Source organism: Fukomys damarensis, unplaced genomic scaffold (assembly GCF_012274545.1).
Source record: "Fukomys damarensis isolate Sample0158 unplaced genomic scaffold, DMR_v1.0_HiC HiC_scaffold_37, whole genome shotgun sequence".
NCBI classification, from domain to species: domain Eukaryota; kingdom Metazoa; phylum Chordata; class Mammalia; order Rodentia; family Bathyergidae; genus Fukomys; species Fukomys damarensis.
Window position 1 is genome coordinate 11,357,673 of NW_022900949.1, and position 27,955 is coordinate 11,385,627.

Genomic DNA, 27,955 nt, shown 5'->3' on the forward strand with positions numbered 1-27,955 from the left:
TGAGAAGAATTCATTTTTTTTCACAACTATTTGATGGGAGTCGGGATGAGGTACCTAGAGATGGAGAAACCTGTTTAGGTTATGCAACAGGCACACAGGGATTTGAACTTGGGTCTGCTACCTCTCACTACCTTCTATCATCCAATGGTTATGTTGCATCGACTCAGAACATACAGACGTGAGTCACGGACACTAGGAACCAATACTTTACTTCAGTCTCTTCACTTAGAACAATAGTCTGTTACATCTGACTTCCCATGTTGATAAATAATGGCAGAGAAAGAATCTGATCAGTGTAAATTAAGCCAGAGATGCACTGGTCCATGAATGTATGACCAAGGGCAAGGGGAGAGACATCCTGTGGCATCTGAAGCTGTGGGTAGAACAGGATTTGTCACAAGGACAGAATAGGGCATGGAAGCAATGTTGGAAGGTTTGGGAAAGGGACTTTTCACATGGGGAAACAAAGTCAAAGAGCTGTGCAGGGTATACTCTTTGGAGTCAGCCAACCATGGGTCCAAGTTTTGAACTGGCCATTTCAGCAGCTTCACCTTGAACAACTTGTCAACCCATTGTACACTCCATTCTCAATGAGTTTGCTCAACATACCTAGGGTGGGGTAAAAAAAATAGCATCATTTTCACAAAGTAGATAAGATCATTAAGTGATAGAAGGTAACAGTAGGAATTGAACTGATGCCACCTGTTATCCTTTACCAAAATCGAGCTGAGATAGGATGGTGGCTGACGACCTTTCCCAATCCAGTAGCTGACTTCTCCCCACCATGCTTCACCGCAGGTGTGGCCTCCATGCAAGGAGCTAATCGCTCAGCAGTGACAGAGTTCATCCTCATTGGCTTCTCTGCTTTCCCCCGCCTTCAGCTGATGTTCTTCCTGCTGTTCTTGCTGATGTACCTGTTCGCCCTGCTACAGAGTCCATTCATTGGCTTCTCTCCGCTCCCCCGCCTTCAGCTGATGTTCTTCCTGCTGTTCCTGCTGATGTACCTGTTCGCCCTGCTGGGAAACCTGCTCATCATGACCACCATCTGGCGTGAGCGCAGCCTCCACACACCCATGTACCTCTTCCTGTGTGCCCTCTCCATCTCTGAGATCCTCTACACCTTGGCCATCATCCCGCGCATGCTGGCTGACCTGCTCTCCACCCACCACACCATCACCTTTACTGCGTGTGGCAGCCAAATGTTCTTCTCATTCGCATTTGGCTTCACCCACTCCTTCCTGCTCACTGTCATGGGCTATGACCGCTACGTGGCCATCTGTCATCCACTGCGCTACAATGCGCTCATGAGCCCCCATGGCTGTGCCTGCCTGGTGGCCTGGTCCTGGATTGGTGGATCAGTAATGGGGATGGTGGTGACAACGGCAGTTTTCCATCTCACCTTCTGTGGTCCCAATGAGATTCACCATTTTGCTTGCCATATGCCACCCCTGTTGAAGTTGGCCTGTGGCAAGAATGTAGCAGTGGTGGTCATGGGTGTGGGCTTGGTGTGTATCACAGTCCTGCTGGGCTGCTGTCTCCTCATCCTCCTCTCCTACGCCTTCATCGTGTCTACCGTCTTGAGGATCCCATCAGCTGAGGGTCGGCACAAAGCCTTCTCCACATGTGCGTCCCACCTCATGGTGGTGGTTGTGCACTATGGCTTTGCCTCTGTCATCTACCTCAAGCCCAAGGGCCCTCACTCCCTGGAAGGAGACACCTTGATGGGCATCACCTACACGGTCCTCACACCCTTCCTCAGCCCCATCATCTTCAGCCTCAGGAACAAGGAGCTGAAGGTGGCTATGGAGAAGACCTTCCTCAGCAAACTTTACCCAGAAAAAATATAACAATCTAGGGAAAATTCCTTGGAGAAAACTAAATGTGATTACTAAATTCTACTGTTAGAGGGCCAGAGATCTAGCTCAGTGGCACTGTACCTTGCAAGGTCCTGAGTTTGATCCCCAGTACTGCCAGAAAAAAATGCTACTGTTAGAGATGATCCCCCATCTTATATGCAAAGTTACATTTTCTGAGCCAATCAAGCTGTCTTTATAGACAACATACAAATGTATATACACACAAAGGTCAATCAGCATCAGGGATTTGTTTGCGGTGGAAGGAGGTGTGAGATCATGACACAGAGAAAATCAGAGTTTACTCTCTACCCCTCACAGGATACTGTCAGTGCCAAGCCTGTCACCTGCCAAAATCTGGAGTTATCTAATATTCCCAGCAACACAAACCCACAATGCAATGAGAAATGGAAGACTTCATATTCCATTTCTGTCTGGTAACACAAGGTAGGAATAACTCAGATTTTTCAGTCTACAAAAGAATGCCCGGCTCACAAGAATGGAAAGCAAAAAACCCTAAATTTCAGCATCGTCCAGATGTATGCAGTGGAAGTTGGAAACAGAAACAAGCAGATTCTCAGAAACAGAGCTGAGGAACTCTCGACACTTCAGTGGCGAAGCTTGAATACGTGTGTAGGGACAGAAATGTCTTCAGAGTTGGTTTAGGTAAATGCTTCCACTGTGGACTATCTTCCCTCGTGTTGGCAACACAGCACAAAGGCCAGGGAGGAGCTCTCTGCTGAATGTGGACAGCGAGCGCAGAGCCCAGGATGAAAGTTTGTCACATGGGCCTTGATGCTCACCTGTTTCTCTATAGAGAGGGATTTAAGGTTAATCCCACTGAGCAGCACTTATCATTTGTTAAAAGTATGTGTTCATACTTTTCATAGCAAACTATACATCATTTGTCCTAAAGGATGAACTCGTTCTTTATCACTTAAGCGGTACATAAATCTCGTGATAATGTGAAATGGGAGGAAAGTGGGAAGCAATTTCAGTCACAACTGAGGAACCCAGAGAAGGCCCCTTTTCGGAATACACGCTGTAGTTACTGCTTCTTCTTACTGCTTGGGCACATTGTGTCAACACAGCCTCACAAGAGGGTGTAATAGAATCACATCATCCCCATCTGACAGAGAGGAAACCAAGACTCCAAGACTGCACAACGAGGAAGAGCCAGATTTCCAGGCCTTCTCTGACTCCATGCCCTCTCCATTCAGTGCTTCATGCAGTGACATTTTTTTTTTTTTGTACCCCTGATCAAACTCAGGACCTTGTGCTTTCAAGGCAGATGCAGTTTCACTGAGATAAATCCCTGGCCCCCATGCCATGTCTTCTTACAGTGAGTTTTGTAGGCCTGAATACAAGAATTATTGTCATTCTCCAAACCACACACCCCAACATCCTTAGAGTACTCTACGGGCACTGGACAGTGATTTGATCTACCATGCACTAAAGCCAGCATCCTTGGAACTTTGTGGGAAATTTTCGATAAATTCTAGAGCCATTTATTACTTTCCTTTCAATTTTTATTTTTTATTAGTGTAATTTTTTTATTTCAAAACAAGATTCACTGCTCCTTGGCCTTTGGCTAAGATCAAGTGTAAAATAAGTTTCAGTCTTGTAGGAATTTCTAAATAATTCCTCACACTGAGCTGAGATGTCCCTTTGCCAGCAACAAAGCCAATCTTGGCAAGAGCAGAGGACTATTATTAGAGCATATAAAAAAACTCAAAAAATTAAATTAATATTAAATCAAACATATAAAGAATCAAAAAATGGTCAACTGAAATGAGAGGTCACTTCTCAGAAGAAGTAGAAATGGCCAATAAATACATGAAAAAATGCTTAGCATCATTCGCCATTAGAGAAATGCAAATTAAAAGAACACTGAGATTCCATTCTTCTCCAGAAAGAATGGCTATCATCAAGAAATCAAATAATAACATATGCTGACAAGGGGAAAGGGAACACTTCTACATTGTTGGTGGGAAATAAACGAGTGCAACTATTATGGAAATAAATATGAAGATCCCTAAAAAAAGTAAAACTAGAAATTGCAATTGACCCAGCTATTCCCCTTCTAGGTATCTTCCTAAATGAGTACAGATATCATATTATAGTGATACATGCATACCCATGTTTATAGAAGCACAATTTACAGTAGCTAAAGCTTGAAAGTGGCTCATATGTCCATCAATAGGTGAATGAATAAAGAAAATGTGGTATTTATACACGGTGGAGTACTACTCTGCCATAAGGGATAAATGTGAGTTATTTTTAGGACAATGGATGCACCTTGAGCCATACTGTTAAGTGAAATAAATCAGACACACAAGCTTACATATCGCATATATGAGAACTCCCAGATATAAATAAAAGATAATAATAGGAAAATAAAATAAGATAATAGCAAAATAAAAGATAACAATAGGAAAAAGGGACATAGATCTTTTACAAAAAAGGAAGGGGACCAAGTGATGGAGTGAGGGAAGTAGAGGATGAAAAAAAATTAAGATGTGTCGTGAATATGTACCAACTCCCATGAGGAATGTGATCATTATACTATGCAAACTTTTACTAATAAAAAATAAATACTGGAGGGCCAGGGGTTTAGTGGAGTGGCACCATGCCTGCCTCATAAGCACCAGGTTATGAGTTTGATCCCTGGTCCTGGAAAAATAAATAAATAAATAATTTAAAACTGGAAAAAGAATAGAAGAGTCTTTCATTTTCTTAATTAAAGACCCACTTGGACTCTGACACCACTGGTATCGAAACAGATAAAGGATCTGGAAAATGGATGGGTTCCGCTGTTAGTCAAGCACTGAATGTGTTAGGCTAATTTAGTGTGAATCCTTATACTACATGTTTGATAAGATTGGGAAGCCTGATCATCTTGCCTATCACCACATACAGCAAAAGGGTGGTACTCAGAATATATAATCAATTCTTGGTGGATATTTGTAGACTGGAATAACTCAAGCCCCACAACACTGAACAAACCAGAATGTTGACTTACATATTTACTGTGAGAAATATCACTGTCCTTTAGGGCCATGGGAAAAGCCACATTTGAGTGAGACTGAACTACCACTGATTAATTTCCCACCTAACTAGATTGATGCTTTGAGATGTGTTCCATATAACAGATTCTGGCTATGCATTCAGTGGTCACTCAAGCCAATTCCAACCTTGTACTTCTTAAGAGTCCCTTGCTCCCAGCAAGTCCCTCAGGTCTAAGAGTCTAATGCACTATCTTTACAGGGATGTTCCCCAAATCTCTATCTTCACAACTTCCCATCTCCACTTGGCTACTTAGTAGGCAACTCAAAGTTAATATCCAAATCTAATTCTTGAATATGATATTATTATTCCTTCCTACTTCCTCTTCCCCTTCTTTCTCTCTCCTTCCTTCTTTTTCCTCCCAGTCTTTCCTATCTCAAAAAGCATCATCAATTTCAGTTTTTTGAGACATTCTTTTTCTTAATTTTCATTTTTATTAGTCTACATTTTCAGTATATAATGATTACTTTCATTGTGAGGCCATTGGTACATGGACATAGCATCTTCATTCTTTTTTAATCCCTCCCCCCTTCCCCTCCTCTCCCCCATCTCCTGGTCTCCTTTCCTTTTGCAATAGTTGTTTCTTATTATTTTATTTTTTGCTCTTTATCTTGGGGTTTCTCATATAAGAGAAATAGTGCTATTTTAAGCTTGTGTGTTTGATTTATTTCACTCTTGACTCCTCTAACTCACCAGCAAATCGAGGTTTGCTGTCTCTTCAAAGCATATCCAGAACTTGGACCCTTGGGCTGGGGATTTAGCTCAGTGTTTCTGCTGCCTGCCCCACAAGCACAAGGACCAGGGTTCAATCCCCACTACAAAAACAAACAGACAAAAAACAAAAAACAAAACCAAAAATGGAACAATCAGAACTTGGCTTCAGGTTACCACCCTTACTGCTACTGTCTTGGTCTAGGTGACTATCTTCTCTCACCTGGATGGTTTCCATTAATACAGAGAACTTTTGTAAATAATAGAAAAATCTAAAAAAATGTTAGGAAAATGTAAAATGACTTCTGCTGTCTCTAACAGTAATCTGCTTTGTTTAGTTCAAAATTAAGAGACACCAGAGGCATTGACCATGAAATGGAACATCTGGCCTCATCCCTGACCTTGATCACCCCCTTCCTGTGCACTAGAATAGGTAGCTAGATGAATCTTAGGGTAAACTCCCTAATTACAAGGAATTGCTAAGTCTAGGTTAAAGTTAATTGTCTTGTTACTGTAATGTGTACTTGGGTAATGTGAATTGAGGAAATGAAATGTAACCACCTGAATGAGATCAAGGCTGTAAAACCCTGTAAAAGAGGGAGCTGCAAGGCAGTAGGTCATCAATCACTAGCACTACTCTTAGTGCAATTGACCTTTTGTTGATAAAATAAACTTTTTATTATTTTACTTCCATTCTGCTTCTCTGTGTCATTTACCAATTCCTTCCCTAACATTTGGTGCATTGGCTGGGAAGGAAGAGGTGTATCCCAAGGATTTCCTGGGTTCCCTTTCTAGGACTTGGAGGCCAGCTCAGCAGCAGTGGATCATTCAAATCTGGAACAGAGGCAGCAGAAGGAAGACAAGTAGTGAAATCATCTGTCTGAATGGTGAGATTCCCTGGGAAACCTCTAGTTTGTTTTGCTTTTGGTTTGGTTCTTAATTGAACTTTTGGGCAGATTACAGATTGGAGGCCTGATTACCCTCCCTTCTCTGCCATTTGTGAGAATATATATCCTCAATTTGGGCAAAATACAGATTGCAGGCCAATCACTCTAAACTCTTTGACATTTGTGAGGGTTTTGATTGCCCTCAATTTGTTATTGTGCTTTATAAGGGGTCCCAGGGGGGGAATGTTTTAACTTCTTGTGTGACTGTGTGTGTGAAAGAGACTCAGTTAGGAGAGTGAGTGGAACAAGCTACAAAAGCCATTGGTAGCCTTGTCTATGCACCAAGATAAAGGGAGGGGGCACTTGAATTTAGAGTCCTCCTGGCATTGCACAGCTTGTGTGGATCTGCCCTGTGAGTCTGTGGTCATGCTTAAAAAGGACAAAACGGAGACTCTTGTGATGAGAAATTCTCCATAGTCTGAGCAGACCTGAAAGTGGCTGAGAGGTCCACAGCCAAGTGGACAAGTGAGTGAGACTGTTCCCTGGAATGGTACCCCATCCTTTCTTTGTCTTGTGACACCTCACAAGTGCAGGAGAATTTGTAAATCACAGGCTCAAAACAATTGAAACCTGCTATGCTTAAATGCATGATCAGTAATGTTGATAAGGGATTTACTGGGGACTATGGGGTAAAATTAAGATCAAAAGACACCCAGGAAGCTTTTTGAATTATTGTGGCCTCAGCTAGGCCAGTCTTGGCCCCCAAAGGGAACTCTAGACAAAAGAAAATATATCTCTGACTTTGGCAACTTGGAGCCTTGTGCATTCTGTTTTGGGGTCTGAACAACCCAGTTCAGGAGCTGCTCAAGCTTCTCCTCCATGGCAATCAGCTGCTGGTGAGAACTGTTTAGTTTTGGTCTTAGAACAACTGCTTGCAAAATCTGCTGTTTTTCACACAGCAGACTTGCCTGTCAGAAAATGTGACATCATTACAGGTAAATCACAATGCTTCCCTTTTGGAGGAGGTTGAGCTGCTCCCCTTCCACTTGAGTTGCTATGATCACAGGTGTGGAGGAGGTGAGGGCAAAAACATGAGGAGAATTGTTTGGTCTTATTGCACTGGAGGGTGAAGATGGGAAACTATGGTAGGACTTTGAGAGGGTGGAACAGGGCTTGCACTCAGATTGGAAAGAACTAAAATGAAAAAATAAGTAATGGATTGAAAACAGCTAGGAAAGCTCCAAAAGGTATAAAGCAAAATAGTGAGAAGAAACACTCCAGGCTTTAAGAACCCCAAGGCCAGCACTGTGTCACCAGCTTGATCTGCCTGCAAAGGTCTGGAATCCAAAACAAAGCCAGAGAAACTGCCACTGCTCTCTACCAGACATCAATAGATTTTACAAGAGAAATCAAGGTACAAATTTTAACTATTTGATAAATGTATCTTTGTTTCAATTTGAGTTAGATTTAATTGGAGTACTTAAAAATTTGTGAACTGCAAATTCTTGAATTGTTATTATAGGGGTTAATTTGCTCTTTTCTGTACTTTGTTGATGAAGAATTTAAGGTTAATACTGTTCTATTGGCAACCAGTCAAATATTAAAATGGAACAATCTGAAAACAGAAAAAAAAGGGACACTTTAAAATTTTCACAGCTGCATACAAGTTTGTTATATATAGAAGGTTTATAGTGAGATGGAAGAGGAAAAACATTTAGAAAGCTATAATTAGAAGAGATATACTTTTGAAATGAAAGGATTTTTTATGTTTGTCTTTCTAGGAGGATAAAGAGAGATTTACAAGACCAAAAGGCCTAGGTATGTCAGAAGGTATGCAGAAGGAAATATATATGTTTGCTTGTTGGTTTCAAGTTTGTTATAAAAACTTTACCTTTATAGCCATAAAGAGCTTCCATTCCTTCTGATTCTAATTCTATAAGAGATCTCTGCTAAATTACCTGCAATGATTTTAACTAGTTTTACTTAAAAGAGATGATATAACTCAATTGGCCACATATATTTGAGTGCACTCTAGTTTCATAAACTGTCTTCTATGTTTGTGTGTATCTGTCCAATTGTTTGAAAGTGTCCAATTATATTTTTTGATCAAAATGACATCAAAGATACAAATAAATTAATTTCTACAACCTGGTTTTAAAAGTTTAAAAAATTGTCAAGATAATTAAATATAAACTTTTAGGTTTTGATGAACTCCTGTTGGTGAATAAAAAAGGCAGCTGCTCAGAAAAATTTATTCTGGTCTTTGTTCATTAATGGGAACCCCAATAATTTTCATAGCCTTCTGAGAAGATATACTCCCAATAAACATTGCTAAATATGTTGTTATAAAATGTTTACATTGGTTGTTACATTAAAAGGCATAAAGTTTCATACATATAATTATGATTATTATTGTACAGTTATGCTAATTAAGGAAGCTGACAAGCTAACCTTAGGACAGGAATTGACTATTCAGGTTCCCTGTGCTTTCCTAGAACTGTTCAATAGCAGACAACATCAGTGGCTCTCAAACTATAGTCACACCATATTGTATCAGGTTCTTATCTGTGAGAACCCCTGTCTATGTTTTGTTCCAGTTAAAACCTTGAATCCCCAAAAAACCTTTGGCCCTCGGAACCTGGCCCCACTGACCATGACTGTCTCAGCATCACCAAGGAGCTGATCTTGAGTCATCTGGATCTACAAAAAGCCACACTGCCTGAATCCAGGCATGGTGGTGCACACCTGTAACCCCAGCACTAAGGAGGCTGAGGCAGGAGGATGGCTGTGAGTTTAAGACCAGCCTGGGCTACATAGTGCATTCCAGGTCAGTCTCAACTACACAGTGAGACCTTGTCTCAACCTCCCCACCCCCAACCCCCCAAAAAACCCACTGCCCGATATTGATTTCATTCTGTTCTTAGATGGGAACAGTTTCATGGAAAATGGGATACATTACACTGGCTATGCAGTGACGACTCAAGATGAAATGGTCCAAGCAGAAACCCTCCCCACTGGATGGTCAGCTCAGCAAGTGGGGCATGGGGCACTCATACAGACTCTGCAATGGGCAAAGGGAAAGAGGATAAATATTTATACAGGCTCCTGTTATGCCTTTGCTATCCTATATATTCATGGCATAATATTTAAAGGGCATGGTCTTTTCACAGCAGAGGGCAAACAGATTAAAAATAAACAGGGAATAATACAGTTATTGGAGACATTGTGGGAATCTGATAAAATAGCAGTGATGCATTGTTCTAGCCACCAAAAAGGAAAAGATGCAATAGCAAAAGGCAATGCTAAGGTAGACACAGAAGCCAAAAAAGGCAACTAAACAGAAACTTCAGATGATTGTACTCACCCATGCACAAAAGAAAACAATGGAGTCACAAAGGCCCCTAGCTGCTATAAAATACTCAGATAAAGAGGTCCTCCCTGTGCTAACCCCTGCCCATTTGACCAAGCCTGGGGACTGAGTCTCTGTTAAAAGTTGGGAAAAGACCCCTTTTCAACCTATATGGAAAGGACCATATGAGGCAGTTATAGTTACTCCCACAGCTGCCAAGGTGGCTGAAGTCCAACCGATGATTGACCACTCTAGAGTGAAACGGGATTATCCAGAGAACTCCATGGACTGGGACTACAGAGACACCACACATAAGGCCCCGCTCTTGCCACTTCAAAGGTTGAGAGTCAACACATGGCTGAAGAATAAGAACTAAGATCAATATACTACAGACTACTTAGATGGTTATGGGTTATTTTGTTTTTAAATTAAAGATGTATAAGCCTAAGATGATTTGGATGAAAATTACATAACCTTTAAAACTGTTAAATGGGGACCAGAGGGACATCCCCTCATGCTTCTTTTTGGATGCCTGGCCAAAAGAACATTATGGAAACCCTGATACTGTACTTGACTGTGGGGGATATACACAAAAAAGATGCATGGTTCAGATAAAACTCACATATGGTCAAACAGTTCTGTTGTGACCAAAAGTACTGACAATTGTGATAACTGTGAACAGGGACAATGTAACCCTTTAAAATGTATATAAAATGTATATAAATGTATATAAAATGTATATAAAAAGCTGACTACAAGAAATAGTTTTTCATGTTTATATTAGATATCAGTCAACTGCCAGGCATGGGCCACAGAGGTTAATAAGATGGATTCTGCCAGGAGTGGTGGTGCACTCCTGTAATTCCAGCACTCAGGAGACTCAAGCAGGAGGATCGCTGTGAGTTCGAGACCAGCCTGGGCTACCTAGTGAGTTCCAGATCAGTCTTAATTACATAGCGAGATGCTGTCTCAAAAAGCAAAAAAAAAAAAAGAAAAAAAAATGGCTTCTATAGATTAAAAAGGTCTGGAAGAGACCCTCCCCAGAAATCGGAAAAAACTCCTGCACCACAGGAAATAAAAATATCTTAAAAGCGCATCTAAAGAATTATACAGGAATAGATATGATGGGTTTAATTGATGGAACTCATTCACTGGTGCTACAGATCAGAAATTAGCCTCTGATTGTTGGATTTGTGCACCACTCACCATGATGACTTATCAGATAATTGGCATCATGAGTGACCTGCCCTTAGAGCCAATAAAGCTTACTGTATACCCCTTGCTCAGCCACCCATTAGATATAATAGGTATGAATTCAATGAGAGGTAAGGAGTTACTCCCCCCAAAAAAGCAAAGGGAGGAATAATACAGAGAACTTTTGTAAATAATCTAAAAACCTACAAAATGTTAGGAAAATGTAAAATGACTTCTGCTGTCGCTAATAGCAATCTGTTTTGTTTAGTTCAAAATTAACAGACACTGGTGGCACTGACCATGAAATGGAACATCTGGCCTCATCCCTGACCTTGATCACCCCCTTCCTGTGCATTAGAATAGGTATCTAGATGAATTTTAACATAAGCTCCCTAACTACAAGGAATTATTATGCCTGAGTTAAAGTTAACTGTATATTTGTACACGGGTAATGTGAACTGAGGAAATGAAATGTAACCACCTGAGTGAAATCAAGGCTGTAAAACCCTATAAAAGAGGGAGCTGCAAGGCAGTAGGTCATTGAACATTGGCACTGCTCTTAGTGTGATCGACCTTTTGCTGATAAAATAAACTTTTTATTATTCTACTTCCATTCTGTTTCTCTGTATGTGTCATTTACCAATTCCTTCCATAACACCATGGCTTCAAAGGTGCTCTTTCTGCCTCCACCCTTCCTCCCTCGTGCTATGTTCTCAATGAAAAGGAAGACTGAAGCTGAGCATGGTGGGGCACACCTGTAAGCCCAACGTTCAGAAGGCTGAGGCAAATCACTGTGAGTTCAAGGCTTGGGCTACATAGTGAGTTCAAGTACAGCCTGGACTATATAGCAAGACCTTGCCTTAAAAACAACAAAACAAACAATAAAGATGAAGACTGAGTCTTTCAAACACATGCTGTATTAATATCCCTCTGCTTAGAACCCTGCAATGTCTCCTTACTGTGCCCTGGGTCTTTGTGCCTTCTCCCCTCTCCTCTCCTCTCTCTTCCCTTCCCTTCCCTTCTTTTCTTTCCAGACAAGGTCTCACTACGTAGTCCAGGCTCACCTGGAACTTGCAGCAATCCTCCTGCCTCAACCTCCTGAGTGCTGGGATTACAGATGCATGCCACCACACCTGACAGACCTCACATTTTATGCTCTCCCTCACCTGCTCTGCTCCAGAATTCTGGCTGCCCCTCAGACATAGTCATCATTTCTGCCCCATGGTCTTCCTCTGCCTGTGACACCTTTTGCTCCAACGTTTGCACGGCTCTTTCTCCACTGCCCAATGCTGTCTACTTGAATAGCAGTGAACCCTTCCATAATTGCCTGTAGAAACAGCAAGCTGTTGGCCAAACTATTTCTTTTGATGTTTACTGTTCCCCACGTGCATACTGTCATGTGGCTTCTCTCTCCTAGTTGGATATTGTCTGTTTCTGCACATTAGGATATTGTTTTGAGGAGGTAAAGGACAGGGACTTGGTCTACTTTGTCTTTTGCTGTACGATTAGATGGCATGTAGCACTTTCTCAAATATTTGTTGAATAAATTAATCTAGAAGAGTGAGGGAAAATGAGGCTTATCATGAAGTACAAGTTTTTGCATCCATTGGAAAAGAGTTTTGAAGTCTGTTAATATTGTTGGAGCAAATGTATGGAAATCAGCTTTCATATATATTGCTGTGTGTCTTTTTTGTTTCAACATAACTATTAGTGCTTACTACATCAAAATGTATTGATAGGTCTCAAAGGACTGTCTTAAAATACTTGAAAGCATATGTAATTAGATTATGCATATGTAATTATTAGATTAGCATTTGTAATTATAACTTATAGCACAGTCCTATAAAGAATACTAATGGTAATCAGGTGTGGTTCTGTCAAGACCTAGAAAAGAACTATATATACAGTGTCACTTAAAACAAAATTTCATGAAAATATAATATACTTCTACAAGTTTCAGTGACAAACATCATTGACTTCCAAACAACTGACATTAAAGGAAATTCCAATCCAGACACAAGCAGAGGCTTTCCCCCCATAGACAGCCATGATGATTCTATAGCAATCCTGAATCCACACACATACTTGTACTGTGGATATGTGCTGTAACCCTGGAACAAAACATATTAGCTCTAACACCAGCCCTGGGGTGCACACCTGTGATCCCAGCACCTAGAAGGCTGAGGCAGGAGGATCACTGTGAGTTCAAAGCTGGCCTGGACTGTATAGTGAGACCCTGTCTCAAAAAACAAACAACAAAAGCAAAGACAATAAAACAAACAAAAAACATATCAACTCCAATGCACTGATTACGACATGTTATGACAACCGGATACCTTTCCACACAGTTTTTTTTTTTTCTACATCACAAAGTGCTGAGTTTTTCTGTGATACACAAGTTGGTCATTGTCAATCCAGTGAAATTCTACGGCCTCTAGTTTGAGCAGTATTGTAGGAGTCACAAATCTGACATTTTATGCTTCAAATATGAAACTGCACTGTGGATCATCCGTTGCAGTCATTGCAGAAAATATCCACAGTCACACTCTGACATTCTGATGGCACAGGAGACTGTGCTGCCTCATCATCCAGCTGTTTCCAGTACCAAGTCCCATCTAAGGCACAGCATATGTGCCACGGACACCCGCTGCCTTCTTTCAGCCGTTCTTCGCAACATCTTCTATGTAAAAGATGTCCATAGGGCAAGACACGAGCAACAACATGGGGTGTGAATGTCCTCCAAACATTGTGGACAATTCTGCCGAGAAACATTCTTAATACATTTATGTTTTCCTTGAAGATTCACAGCTAGACATAAGTTATATGTCAAAGAGTGGGAAAAAAAAATCTTGCTTTGGATCAACCCTAAAATCTCCAGTTTTCAGTGATGCTGCCTCTTATCTTGCCAAGCAGAGGGCATACACTGTGGTGATATTCTCGAAGCAATTCTTCCTTCACAAGATTGTTGGGTGCGCGGGAGTTTTTCACAGTTGGCGCACGTGCTTCCTTTACTTTAGGATGATCTAGCTGACGATCCTCATAGCTATCACCACACAGCTGGCGAGTATAAAGCTTGTTAGAGCCAGGTGTGGTGGCACACATCTGTCATCCCAGCACTTGGGAGGCTGAAGCAGGAGGAGCACCAAAGGCCAGCCTGGGCTGCACAGCAATGATAGAGCTCTCTACCAGACAAAACGGCCGCAACGGTCCTACATTCTAAAATGGCATCCATTCCTAGAATACTTCCTGCTCACAGAAACGAACCACTTAGGAAAAGGGAAATGTACCCCCTCTGGAGAAGCAAAACCTAACTTGTTGCTCCAGCCTGCTGTTCACGTGCTCCTCCCCTTCCAACCACCTAGGGTCCCATTGCCCAACTCTCGCGATACTCTCCCCGCTACACCACACTGTATAAACCCACCCCAGTCAGTCTTGCTCTCTCTCACCGGTATTCAAGGGAGCCCTGCCGCTCCTTCCCAGTACAGCCTTGCCTTGGGTGCTCCTGTTTTGGCTTGGTTTTTTTTTTTTTTTTTTCAAGTAACAACAACAATAACAACAACAACAAACAAAACATGCCTCCAAGGGTCCAGGGATGATTCCTAGGGCTCATTGCCCTGGAAACAGCTGATAGGAAGTGAGACGGAAGACACATTGCTCTCTGTAGAGATACTGAAGCGCTCAACTGCAGTAGGGCTGGCAGCGGTTACACATTTAATAAGCAAATTGGCCTCAATTCAAATGCCTCTTATTTCCTACTTCTGCTTCCTATCATTAAAATGGGTTTAGGGCCGGGGATTTAGCTCAGTGTTCCAGTGCCTGCCTCGCAAACCCAAGGACCCGTGTTTGATCCCCTGTACCAGAAAAAAAATAAAAAGGTTTAATCTTTTAGGATGGTTCTTAGAGGTAGCACATTCTAGATAGGGCCGTTGACAGCATCTGGAATACAGAAAGTACTCAATAATTGCTAGCTTTTCAGTATCAATTCATTAATTATCTGTACCATGCGTCAAGACCTGTGCTTGCTTTGAGAGTACAGAGAGGTCCATCATTGTGAGCTGCCTTTGAGGTGTTCCCACAATACTTGGTGGACAGACACACAGAGAGAAGTAGTAGGGGCCTAATCAAGACAAGGATAGTATTAGTCAAGGCTCTCCTGAAACACGGAACCAACAATAGACAGACTGATGATAGATAGATGATAATACATAGAAAGAGATGGTTGTTATAAGGTGCCAGCTCATAGCATCAAGGAGGCTGAGAAATTTAAAAAAATATATATATCATCTGGAGACCAAGAAGAGGAGGGTTTAATTGAAGTGTATTTTTCAGAAGACAGAGGCGCATTTTTCAGAGAGATTCCCTCTGGCTGCTGAGCAGAGACAGCCTGTGGGGTTGGGGTGGAACAAGAAAGAAAATGTCCCCAAGGAAGGGGCTGGAACTTCAGCCCCAAGCAGGGGTGTTGGGTCAACAGGGAGGAAGAGCAGGATGTGGGCAGTGAGGGCAGCCATCACCTCTCTCAAGCTGGCCTTGGTTTCTAGAAATTACCGTGGCAACGCTGAACTCCTGTTCCTTGGAGGAGGGGCTGCCTGAAAGACCGGGATCTCCATGCCAACCACCTGTCTCCATGCACCTGCCCCTAATCACCTCTCTGAGCTCTGCCTTGGGGATGCCAAAGAATGTAGTGTAGAGGGAACTATTAGCAAGGGATACAGAGGGCAGGGGATACCTTCACCAGGAGGAGCTGACTAATGAGGGAGATGGAGGCAGGGCTCCTGAGTGGGGAGGTGCTGGCCAGTGCTGGGGCTCAGAGTGGGGCTGTCTGCATTCCTGCGGGGTGTGTGCAACAAAAGTCATCTCCACCTCCCCAAGACTCTAACTTTGTTTACACTGATTCCTTGCACTTATTCTCATTCTGTCCCCAGATAATTAATGATAGCTTCTTCTTTTCATCTTTGGAGGAAGAAGAAAGGCAAGCATTTTTTTTTTTTTTCCTCTTTTGGGAGAAGGCAGATGAGGCAGTCACCTCGAGCATCCAATTTAAGGGGCCACCAAAGACTTCAGGGAAAAAATAGTATTGAATGTATACTTTCCATTCAAAACATTTATTTTTAAATTATAGATATTTACAGGGTACGGGGTGGCAATTTGATACATATAAGATTATAATTCATTTACAAAACACCACGATGAACAAAATACCAACATTTGACAGGAAAAGGATGCTAAGCGTGCCTTTCCGGACCCAGCATTCCCCCTTCTGCCCTGACTCAGGAGTCTAAGGATGTGCCCTTTTTATGGACCAATGCGTATTTACTCAGTTCACCTTTTTTGGTTGTTTCACGTTTCTAAAACAACTGGTTCTAAACCAAGGAGTTGTTTTATTTATTTTCACAATGCACAGCCACTGTTCACCTACATGACAGCAAGTTTGCTTCTTTTCTTCCTGATGTCCACGAGTAATGGCAGTGACTTTTATTGGGTGTGACTCAGAAGCCATCTTTGCCATCAGCTCTTTCAAACTCACACAGTTCATTCGTTACCTATGCCTCATCGTATTCCAAGTTGCCCACAGAACTACGATTCACAACAGCTGTAGCCAAGAACTTTTGGCCATCGACCTTTCTCTTGTCTGTGACAACCTGTGGGAGGTACCATCTGCTACTCCTCCACAGTTTAGAAGGGAGGCAAAGGATACCCCCAAGAATTGCTAGTTACCTACAGTAGGATGTCAAATTTAACATAACCAAATAATGCAGCTTTAAGCTCCAGAGATTGAACCTGTGGCCTTACACACCAGTCAAGTGTTCTACCTCTGAGCTACAAATCCAACCCCAGGGGTCAGGAATTTTATTTTTTTTCTGGTAAACAATTCAATACAGGTTAAGCATCCCTAAACTACAAAACTTTCTGAGGGCCAGCATCATATCATACATGGAAAATTCCATGTGACTTCATGTAACAGGAGGCAGCCCAAACACAGTTGCATTAAAAATATTGCATGGAGGGTCTGGGATTTAGCTTAGTGGTTCTGCCGCCTGCTTAGCAAGTGCAAGGTCCTGAGCTTGATCCCCATTATCCCCCCAAAAAAAACTGCACGGAGAGCTGGGGATTTAGATCAATGGTTCTTCTGCCTATTTGCAAGTGCAAGGTCCCAAGTTCAATCCCCAGTACAAAAAAAAAAATTGCATGGAGTCTTTCCATGTATATAAACTGTAAGGTATATATAAAGCACAGATGAATTTCATGTTTAGACTTGGCTCATGTTCCTTAAGAAGATATCTCATTATATACATGTACATATTCCAAGACCTGAAAAAAACCCTTTGAAATCTGAATACTTCTGCTTTGAGGGATTTTGAATTATGAATATTCAACTTATATTTAAAAATGAGCCAGGTGTGGTGGCACATGCCTGTAATCCCAGCACTCAGGAGGCTGAGGCAGGAGGATCACTGTGAGTTCGAGACCAGCCTGGGGTACACAATGAGTTCCAGGTCAGTCTCAACTACATAGTCAGACCCTGCCTCTAAGCCCCGCAATATTAATACACCTTTTACACACCCAGAAGCCTGGCATGCTGTTGCTTGCCTAGGAATCTGACACTGGAGGGAGGCGGCACGGACTGAGGCAGGAGGATCGTGAGTTCACAAAACTCTGACTCAAAAATTAAAAGTATAAAAAGGCTGGGGATGCAGGTCAATGGTGGATCACTTGCCTAACATGCTTGAAGCCCTGTGTTATTCAGTTCCCAGTGCTGAAAACGACTTCAACAAAACAAGCAAACAAATCACAGGAACACAACTGCCAGTGTGGATGAGCTCACAAAGCATCTCCCCAGTTCTCTCACCCTGGATGTTTCTTTCCAACCCCGCCTTCTGGGTTGATTTCATTCGTGCTAGCTCAGGTTTGTCTCTTGTCCAAATCTCCTCTTTCTGGAGCAGACTGGCTTTCTGTCCTCATTGCCCCCAAGAAGCATGTGCTTCTGATCTCCAGCTCAATTCAACGAACAGGTTCCACTCTAGCTTTGCAGCTTCAAGGAAGAGATTTCGGCTGACTTCATCTCTTCATAACTCAGTTTCCTCATCTTTAAAATGGAACTAATGATCCTATCTTCCTTGTAAAGTAAAATAACTCATGCGATAAACTAAGATCTACCATAAGTCGTACAGGAAATGCAAATCAAAACCACAGCAAGGCTTGGGTGTAGGTCAGGGATAGAGAATTTTCCCTGGGTGTGTCGGCCCTGGGTTTGATGCCCAGCATGACAGAATTAAATTATATTAAATTGACAATAAAATACTGCTAGGGAGATTATAATCGAAATAACAGTGTTGGCAAGGATGAGGAGGAATCAGAGCACCAACACTGCAGAAGGGGATGCAACAGGAGGCAGTCGCTTTGGAACAACTATGGCAGACCCTCGGTGATGAAACAGAGTTACTGTATGACCCATCAGTTCAATTCCTAGGTACATATATCAAGATACAAAGACATATCCACATAAACACTCATATGTGACATATTTCATGATAGCCAAAGGGCAGCTCGAATGTCCACCAGTTTGGAGTGGATTAACCACCGTAGAGTGGCCCTATCCAATCAATGGAATAGTACGCAGCCATGGGAAGGAAAGAAACATTCACTGACACATGTTACAACATGGATAAAGCTCAACGACATGGTGCTGAAAGAACCCAGACCCTAAAGGACAGATTTCTGTAAAACATCCATAAGACACAAACCCATAGAAATAGACAGTATATTTGTGCTTGCCATGGTTTGGAGAGAAGAGCAGCGATGGTCCTTGAAAGGGTCAGAGTCTCTTTTGCAGGTGATGAAAATGTTCTAAACTGACTGTGCTGAATATTGCATAAAACTTTAAAAGGGTGAGTTATATGACATGTGAATTATATCTCAATAAAGCTTCAAAAAAGACCATAATAAGTAGATGATAAATACTCAAAAGTTAGAGTGACGAGTAGCCTATTAACAAGGAAGAAAGGAAGGAGGCAGAAAAGGGCAGAGGAAGAGACAGACAGAAATGGAGACAGAGAGACAGAGACAGGCAGACACACAGGACACAGTGAGAAAGAAAGAGGAAAGAATGAACTTGTCCCCAACACAATCTTTGTCATAAATCTGACCTCTTCAAGAATTCTGGAGAGAGAGTTTGCTGAGGAAGGTCTTCTCCATAGCCACCTTCAGCTCCTTGTTCCTGAGGCTGAAGATGATGGGGCTGAGGAAGGGTGTGAGGACCGTGTAGGTGGTGCCCATCAAGGTGTCTCCTTCCAGGGACTGAGGGCCCTTGGGCTTGAGGTAGATGACAGAGGCAAAGCCATAGTGCACAACCACCACCATGAGGTGGGACGCACATGTGGAGAAGGCTTTGTGCCGACCCTCAGCTGATGGGATCCTCAAGACGGTAGACACGATGAAGGCGTAGGAGAGGAGGATGAGGAGACAGCAGCCCAGCAGGACTGTGATACACACCAAGCCCACACCCATGACCACCACTGCTACATTCTTGCCACAGGCCAACTTCAACAGGGGTGGCATATGGCAAGCAAAATGGTGAATCTCATTGGGACCACAGAAGGTGAGATGGAAAACTGCCGTTGTCACCACCATCCCCATTACTGATCCACCAATCCAGGACCAGGCCACCAGGCAGGCACAGCCATGGGGGCTCATGAGCGCATTGTAGCGCAGTGGATGACAGATGGCCACGTAGCGGTCATAGCCCATGACAGTGAGCAGGAAGGAGTGGGTGAAGCCAAATGCGAATGAGAAGAACATTTGGCTGCCACACGCAGTAAAGGTGATGGTGTGGTGGGTGGAGAGCAGGTCAGCCAGCATGCGCGGGATGATGGCCAAGGTGTAGAGGATCTCAGAGATGGAGAGGGCACACAGGAAGAGGTACATGGGTGTGTGGAGGCTGCGCTCACGCCAGATGGTGGTCATGATGAGCAGGTTTCCCAGCAGGGCGAACAGGTACATCAGCAGGAACAGCAGGAAGAACATCAGCTGAAGGCGGGGGAAAGCAGAGAAGCCAATGAGGATGAACTCAGCCGTGAAAGTATGGTTTATCCCTAGCATGGCAGCCGCACTGCCTGGAGGAGAGAGAAGTGTCAGTGTATTAAGAAGTCAAGAAGAGGCTCCTTTACCTGTGCCTGGTGTTGTTAGTCCATATACAAAAAGCATTCATACAGTTTTCCCTTAGTATTAACAAGGGTTTAATTCTAGGATGACCCTCAAATAGCAAAATCCATGTAATAATGTGATAAGGTTTAAACAAGATGACAGGTCTTTAGTTTCTGGCATGATATAAGACCTCAATAAATAGTAATACTGAGAATTCTTGTTATTGTTACTATTTTCAATTCTCCATCCTAGGATCTCAGTGTTTCTATTCAACTAGTCCAGGGTTGAGTTTTCACGTCAGAGCTACGTGACATTGGGATTGTTCCTAAATCTTCATAACTCTTAGTTTTCTCTTCACTGAGATGAAATAAAAACACACTGATGGGTGATTTTTGGATTAAATGAAATTGTGTTTATAATGTACCTACTAGAAAGCTAGGAATAAACACTTGGAAAATTGAGGACAAAAATGGGTTGTTTGAAACAGATTATTTTATATTACAGCAACCTAAAGATATATCATTTCATTGGTAAATTTAACCCATGTGCTTTTTTTTGGTAAGTATTACTGTTTTCAGAATCAAGTCTAGAATCTTACTAACCTAGCTATTATAAATAAATAAATATTGGTAATATATACATACGCTTATATATGTATATGTACCTCATGTTAAGTACACACGAACACACACAAACAGATACACAACACCTTTTGACAACACCAAGAAACAAATATTATTAAGAACACGTAACTGCTACCAAAAGGACTTTGTGTCAGGCATGGTGGCTCATGCCTCTAATCCTAGCACTCAGGAGGCTGAGGCAGGAAGATCACCACAAGTTTGCTTTTTTTTTGAGACAGGGTCTTGGTATGTAGTTCAGGCTGGCCTTGAATTCATGGAAATCTTCCTGCCTCAGCCTCCTAAATCTAGGATTAGAGGCCTGTACCATCACACCTGCCTTGCTGTGAGTTTCAGGCTAGCTTAGACTAGGTAGTGGGTTCAAGGCCAGCCTGAACTACATATATAGCAAGATCTTGTCTCAAAAAAAATCCACAAAATAAAAATTGAATAGTAAATAAATAAATGAGAATCAAATGAACTTTGCCTCAGACCATAAAAGATATATATATATAGATATAGATATAGATATAGATATAGATATAGATATATATATATATTCACATTTATTTTAGGGTAAATATAATTGAATCATGTAACACTGCCATAGTCTTCAACATGCTTGGATTGAAGGGGAATTAAGAAATTCTTTGATTTAGAGTTGGGAATGTAGCTCAGTGGTAGAGCACTTGCCAAGCATGTGTGAGGTCCTGGGATCCCTCCCTGGCATAGGAAGAAAAAATGTTATTTTTACACTAACAATAAGTGATAATGAAAAGGTGAAATAATCACAGAATGAAATGGATCATATACCTGAACATAAAAAGAATATTAGTAGAGAACCTGACAGAATTTAAGTAACACAGAGATTACATAAAAATATTGTACCAATGTTAATTTCCTGGTAATTACAGAGGGTTTGTATGTCATGCTACAAAGAAGGGGAGTTAGGTGAAGGAACCACTAGAATCTTTTGTGTTATACCTGCAAGGCTTTTTCTGTAAGTTTGAAATTACCTAAAAATAAACAAAGTAAAATAAATTCAGGTTCTAGTCAAAGGGGCAGCAAAATCAATCAAGCATCTAGGAGTTAATTTAACCCAAAGACTCCCATGGAGATTGATTAAGCCCCTCAAGAAGAGAAAACAGCCAGGCATAGTGGCGTACACCTGTCATCCCTGCACTCAGGAGGTTGAGGCAGGAGGATCGCTGTGAGTTCAACACCAGCCTGGGCTACATAGTGAGTTCCAGGTCAGTCTCAACTATATAGTGAGACCCTGTCTCAAAAAACCAAAAAAATAAAAATAAAGAGAGAAGAGAAAACATGGCAGGTGGTTCAAAGAAATGGATGCAACTGAAACACAATAGAAGGAAGATGTTAATTTTTTCCTGAGGTTAATGTGTAAATTCACTGAGGACCTCTCCAAAAAACCCAGTGGATTTTTTTCCTGGAAGAAAGATGACATACTTATTAGAAAATGCCAATGACAGCATAAAGATCCATGCACCTTAACCTTGAAAATGATGAAGGAAAGGAGCAGGGATGGGGCACCTGTCTTCTCAGTTACTAAAGCCTTGGAGACAAAGAACTGGGGGCCAAGTACAGGGCCAAGACAGAGCAGTAGCTCAGAACGGAGACCTTTGACACAGAGACATGTGTAGTTGGTTAAGGTCACAGAGCAAATCAGTAGCAAAGGAGGGAATGTGTAGGGGATGCTGCTGGGGAAAGTATATTTCTATGGTGATACAAAAAAACAAAAAAACCGGAGTCCCCATGATACCACATTCAAAGAGAGAATCAAGATGGTCTAAGGAACCAGCTGTGGAAGATAAAAACAGTTAACAAAAGAAATATAGGATGTGGAGGGGTTGAAGGGAAGGCAAGGGAATGGGGAAAAAATAAGAACTAAGATGGATTGTGTAATGGTGCAAATTTTCAATGATGAATGTCATTGTATTGTATACCTTAAATGTACCAATAAAATTAATAAAAGAAGAAATATAGGATGATCTTGTGATTGAAGAATGGGAAGTTAAATCTTCAAAAGCAAAACAAAACACTGCTGCCTGCCTCCCAAGCACAAGAACCTGAGTTCGATCTCTGGTACAAAAAAAAAAAAAAAAGAAAAAAAAAAGCAAAACAAAACATTAAAAAATAAAAGCACAGAGCCGGGCATGGTGGTGCACACCTCCAGCACTCGGGAGGCTGAGGCAGGAGGATCACTGTGAGTGCGAGACCAGCCTGGGCTGCATAGTGAGCTCCAGGTCAGACTCAACTACATAGTGAGACCCCGTCTCAAAAAAAAAAAAAAAAAAAAAAAAAAACACAAACCAAAACAAACTTAAAATGATGAATTCCATTAAGTCAGCATCATGGATAAAGTCATAGGTGACAGGCTGCAAGATATCTGCAATACCCAAAATAGACAGGAGACAAATGCCTAGAATCTACAAGGAACACTTGCAAATCAACAAGAAAAAAAGACTAGTATCAGCCTGGTGTGGTGGAACATGGAAGGCTGAGGCAGGAGGATGGTTGAGAATTTGAGACCAGCCACGGCTACATCGTGAATTCAAGGCCAGCCTGAACTACATAGTGAGATCTTGTCTCCAAACAAACAAAAAAACACCACCAACACAAAAAAATCAAAACCAAAAATACAACCCCCCCAAAAAGACAAAATATTTTTTAAAAATATATAAAAAGCCCAGCATCAAGGCAGAAAATGCACAAAGGGTAAACACAGACACCCTGCAGAAGAGACCCAGTAGGCTAATGACAAATTAAAACTTGCTGAAGCTCACTAGCAATTACAGAAATACAACATAAAATAGTACAGAAAGAGGGGCAACCTACTCTCTGGTCCCCCTTCTGTCTCTCTTAGACAGAAGCTTTCTTTCCCTCAATAAATTTTTCCTACTCATAACCTCCATTGTTCCTAGAATTCATTCTTCGATTTTAGAGAACAAGAACTTGCATTTCAGATATCTAGCAGGTTTGGGAGATATAAATCTTCCCCCTATATCATTTTGGAGGTCTTCCACTGAGCTTACTGGTTGGAGTATTTAATTCAAGGCACTTCCTTCCTCTGTAGCTACTGGATTTCAAGACAAAGTTCCCAGAGGGTGGAGACTAAAACTAGAAAGGTAACTGGGCTATGAGGACAGCCCATATTTTGGCCCTGGCCTCTCAACAAGAATCCAGGACATGAGGGAATCTTTTCTACAGAATTCTACATCTTTGACTTAAAAGCTATGCAGCTACCAAGATAACAATGCCTAGTGCCTACCGAAGGCCTTTAGATAGACCCTCTGTAGAGTAACTCTAACTGCTGATCATAACTACGACCCACTTCAACTGGAAGTAGCTAGAGATGTCTTCACCCTTTGCCCACTCACAGCAGTTAGGGGTGCTTCTTCAGAGGGGGGAACACTGCAGACAGGTAAGTTAATTAGATATCTTGTAGGCAGGTAGACAGGGCTGCTGGAGGACAATCAAGACACTTTCACTGAAGTCCAGAATTGTAAAAGGAGAAAAACTATTATACCCTTGTGCTTCTCCTAGGGATTAATAGCAGTGATTGATATTCTAAATAGGTGTCAGTCACCTGGGTGGGGAACCAAGGTTTTAACCCAGCCTTTCCAGGAGATATCCCTGACCTCCACCTTTACTGAAAATCGTTGTACACTTGCTGCATGACTTGCTTCCCCACTTGACCCCCATTTAATCAATATTCCCTGGGTGACTGTACTTGTAATCGTATTGGTTGGTCATGGTTTTGCCCCACCTCATGCCCACCTTGTAATCTTCCTCTGGGTCTTATAGTTTTGTCCCACTTTGTACCAGCCTCATCATGTGGCTTGGCTGTAAAAACATCTTTGAGAAGTGGCGTGAGTGAGCAACCCACTTTCCGGTCCCCTTTCTCTCTTATTTTATTTTTTGAGACAGGGTCTCACTATGTAGTTGAGAATGACATGGAACTCACTCTGTAGCCCAGGCTGCTCTTGAACTCACAGCGATCCTCCTGCCTCGGCCTCCCGAGTGCTGGGATTACAGGCGGTCACCACCATGCCCAGCTTTTCTGTCTCTTTTAGACAGAAGTTTTTTTCCCTTAATAAATTTTTCCTACTCTTAAAAAGATAATACAGCAAGAAAAAGAAAAGAATGGAATAAACAATAAAGTAGTATCACTTTCAGGGGCCGGGGATTTAGCTCAGCAGTTTGGTGACCTGCCTTGCAAGCGCAAGGACCTGAGTTCAATCCTCGGTACCAAAAAAAAAGTACTGTCACCTTCCAACTGTTACAGGAAGAACATTTACTGCTACATTTTGGTTCAAAGGAAAGACTATGGCAATTTATGATATATTTCAAAATGACTAGGAGAGACAGGAAGTTGACAAATATGGAAATGATAAATGCTTAAGAAGAAGAAAATGCTAAGTTGTTCATTGCACATTATATATATGAATTGAATTACTGGCCTATTCCCTGCAGATATTTACAAATATTCTGTCAATTAAAAGACAAAGGCAGGGATAGGGATTTAGCTCAGTGGTGCCACCACGTGCCTCACAAACTCAGGGTCCTGAGTTCAATCCTTGGCACCAATAAAAAAAAAATAATAATTAAAAAGAAAAAGCAAAGGCAGATGTGCCACAGACATTTTAGCAGGTGCCTGGCAATTCAAGGCCAAATTAAGAAAACATCTCCCCCGAGTCTCAAAAGTTTACCTCCCAGATCTCCATCTAAAGGAACCTCGCACACAGTTAGTTTGGTGAGGGGTCACACTCACAGACATTGATTGTAGCATTTTCCAGGAGAGCAGAGAGACGAATTAGCCTGAGTGACTCCCTCATAACTGAAAAGGTATAGAGCATTACTGCCATAAAGTAGGATAAACTTGAGCCATTTGGTTGGTCCAAAATGGTTGGACCTTGAGACCATAATGCTAAGGGAAATAAATCAGACACACAAACTTACAATTTGCATGGCTTCTCTTTAAAATTATAAATAAAGAGCAAAATAAAAGATAAGTAGTAGGAAATAGGGAGATAGATCTTTCCCAAATGGGAAGGAGATCAAAAGATGGAGGGACTTTGGGGGGAGGGAAGAAGAGGGGATAAAAAAAGGAATTAAGATGTGTTATGTACACGTACCAACTCCACAGTGAAATGTAAAGATTATGGACAGAAAACATGGACTAACTAAAAAAAAAACAAGGTAAATGCACACCACAAGACAGCATATGGAACCACAATCTTGACATAGATGTAGCAACATGGATGAAACAGAAACCACATGCTGGGTAGAAAAAAAAGAGGACTGTAATCCCAGCACTCAGGAGGCTGAGGCAGGAGGATCGCTGTGAGTTCAAGACCAGCTTGGGCTACATAGTGAGTTCCAAGTCAGTCTCAACTACATAGCAAGACCCTGTCTCAAACTCCCCTGCCCCCCCACAAAAAAAGGAGCTCTCCTGCACCCGACAATGGAAGGCAACCAACCATGGGCATGCGATGCACACATTTTGTAATAATTTGTAGAAAATGGAACGATAGGTTTTGAGGAAATTAAAACAGGTGCCATTGGACAAGGGATAGATAAGTGTGATGCATGATAAATAAATAGGACTGAAACAGGATTGGCACAGTCTTGCTGGTGAACCAGGATAAAAGGTCATCCACTGAGTACAATGAACTAAAAATTCTGCAATTTATTATTTTTTTTTAATTTTAATTTTTTTGGTACCGGGGGTTGAACTTGGGTCCTTGCCCTTGCGAGGCAGGCCACCGAACCACTGAGCTAAATCCCTGGCCAAAATTCTGCAGCTTAAATTCAACAAAAATATTTGATTATATACACATTTTTTGGGTTTTGTTTGTTTTTTGCTTTTTGAGACAGAGTCTCACTATGTGGTTGAGACTGACCTGGAACTCACTATGTAGCCCAGGCTGATCTCAAACTCACAGCAATCCTCCTGCCTCAGCCTCCCAAGTGCTGGGATTACAGACGTGCTCCAACACACCTGGTTTATATACACATTTTAATACATATGTAAATTATTGACTTAAGTTACTGTCTTGGCAACAGGCTTTCAAATGCTTACCTTGCGACAAAGTTTACTCCAATCCCACAAACTTGCCCCCAGCTGCGTCTTGAGGGCTGTTACCACAACAACAAAACAGGTAGCTGATGCAGGTGCTATCTCTTCCCAACAAAAGCTGTGTTATCTTAGGGCAGAGAACACAACACCGGATGGGATGGTTCCCAACACAGAGACAACAACTACAAAGCACAGTATCTTTTCAAAGCTAAGTCACCTGAACATATCCATACATCTGCCTTGATGGCTACATGGGCCCCGACCACAAATATTTGCTCTGGCCCCTATATGTAATATGCCAGACCTCTCTTCCTGTGCCTTATAAAGCTTCCTGCCTTTTCTTTGTTCAGTATTGATGGCCTCTTACTTGCAATCAGTCCATCTCTACCCAGGTGAATAAAGTCTGTACCTCTTTGCTTTCCTTAGCCTGCTACGGTGGTCTCATTCCTCTACCATTTGTTATATTTGGTGCCAAAACCCAGGAGGAGAGAAAGGCAAGGGACCCTTTCAGGTGGCCCTTGACCTTTTCCCGAACCTGCACCCCACTGAGACCACCTGGAAAATGGTCTGAGGTGCCTTATATCCGGGTATCCTGCACATTATGCAGCTTTCCTTCTCCGTGCTCTTTCTGTGATCCATCTCGATACATTCTCTCCCTATCCCCCATCTCCTCTTCCCTCGGCGCCATCTCCTCTTGCCCCTGCACCAAAATGAATGCCTGTCTGACAAAACACCTGGCAGATTTGACTTCTCCTCCCCTGCACCTCCCTCTTCTGGCTGAGACCATCACAACTACTCGGCTCCTTTCAGGGCCTCCTAATGTGACTTCCTCTGCTCTGGCCACTATTTCTTCCATGTATCCAACACTTCCCTCAGAGCCCAACCCTCCTCTTACCCTAACAAGACCATTCCAACACCCTCTCGCACTAGGTCTGGACTGCAGTTTGGTGTTTCTTCCATGCCTTCTGCCTCGCAGCTTCTGCTTCTGCAGGTGGTTGGGCAGAAAGAATAGTCTGAGTTCATGCACATTTTTC

The 27,955-nt window shown here is 42.1% G+C and overlaps 2 protein-coding genes and 1 pseudogene across 4 annotated transcripts; 1 reads left to right on the top strand and 2 right to left on the bottom strand.

Moving 5' to 3' along the window:
- Window positions 1-37: 37 nt before the first annotated feature.
- On the bottom strand, window positions 38-27,955 carry LOC104869634 (olfactory receptor 10H1). Of its 3 annotated transcripts, none has more exons than XR_004515565.1 (3): window positions 27,817-27,955; window positions 26,925-26,980; window positions 38-609 (listed from the first exon to the last, which is right to left on the bottom strand). XR_004515565.1 is itself a non-coding variant. In XM_010634985.2 (3 exons), exon 3 carries the CDS (start codon window positions 20,079-20,081, stop codon window positions 19,209-19,211), a length of 873 nt encoding a protein of 290 aa, XP_010633287.1. In that variant the 5' UTR covers window positions 20,082-20,084; window positions 26,925-26,980; window positions 27,817-27,955; the 3' UTR covers window positions 17,941-19,208. The 3 variants fall into 3 exon arrangements, 2 of the variants coding, with proteins under 2 accessions (XP_010633287.1, XP_010633286.1); XM_010634985.2 differs by lacking the exon at window positions 38-609 and adding an exon at window positions 17,941-20,084; XM_010634984.2 differs by lacking the exons at window positions 38-609; window positions 26,925-26,980; window positions 27,817-27,955 and adding an exon at window positions 17,941-20,571.
- On the top strand, window positions 619-1,862 carry LOC104869635 (olfactory receptor 10H1). The gene is made up of 2 exons (XM_010634986.2): window positions 619-867; window positions 958-1,862. Exons 1-2 carry the CDS (start codon window positions 696-698, stop codon window positions 1,845-1,847), a joined length of 1,062 nt encoding a protein of 353 aa, XP_010633288.1. The 5' UTR covers window positions 619-695; the 3' UTR covers window positions 1,848-1,862.
- LOC104869811 lies at window positions 13,314-15,083 on the bottom strand (annotated as a pseudogene).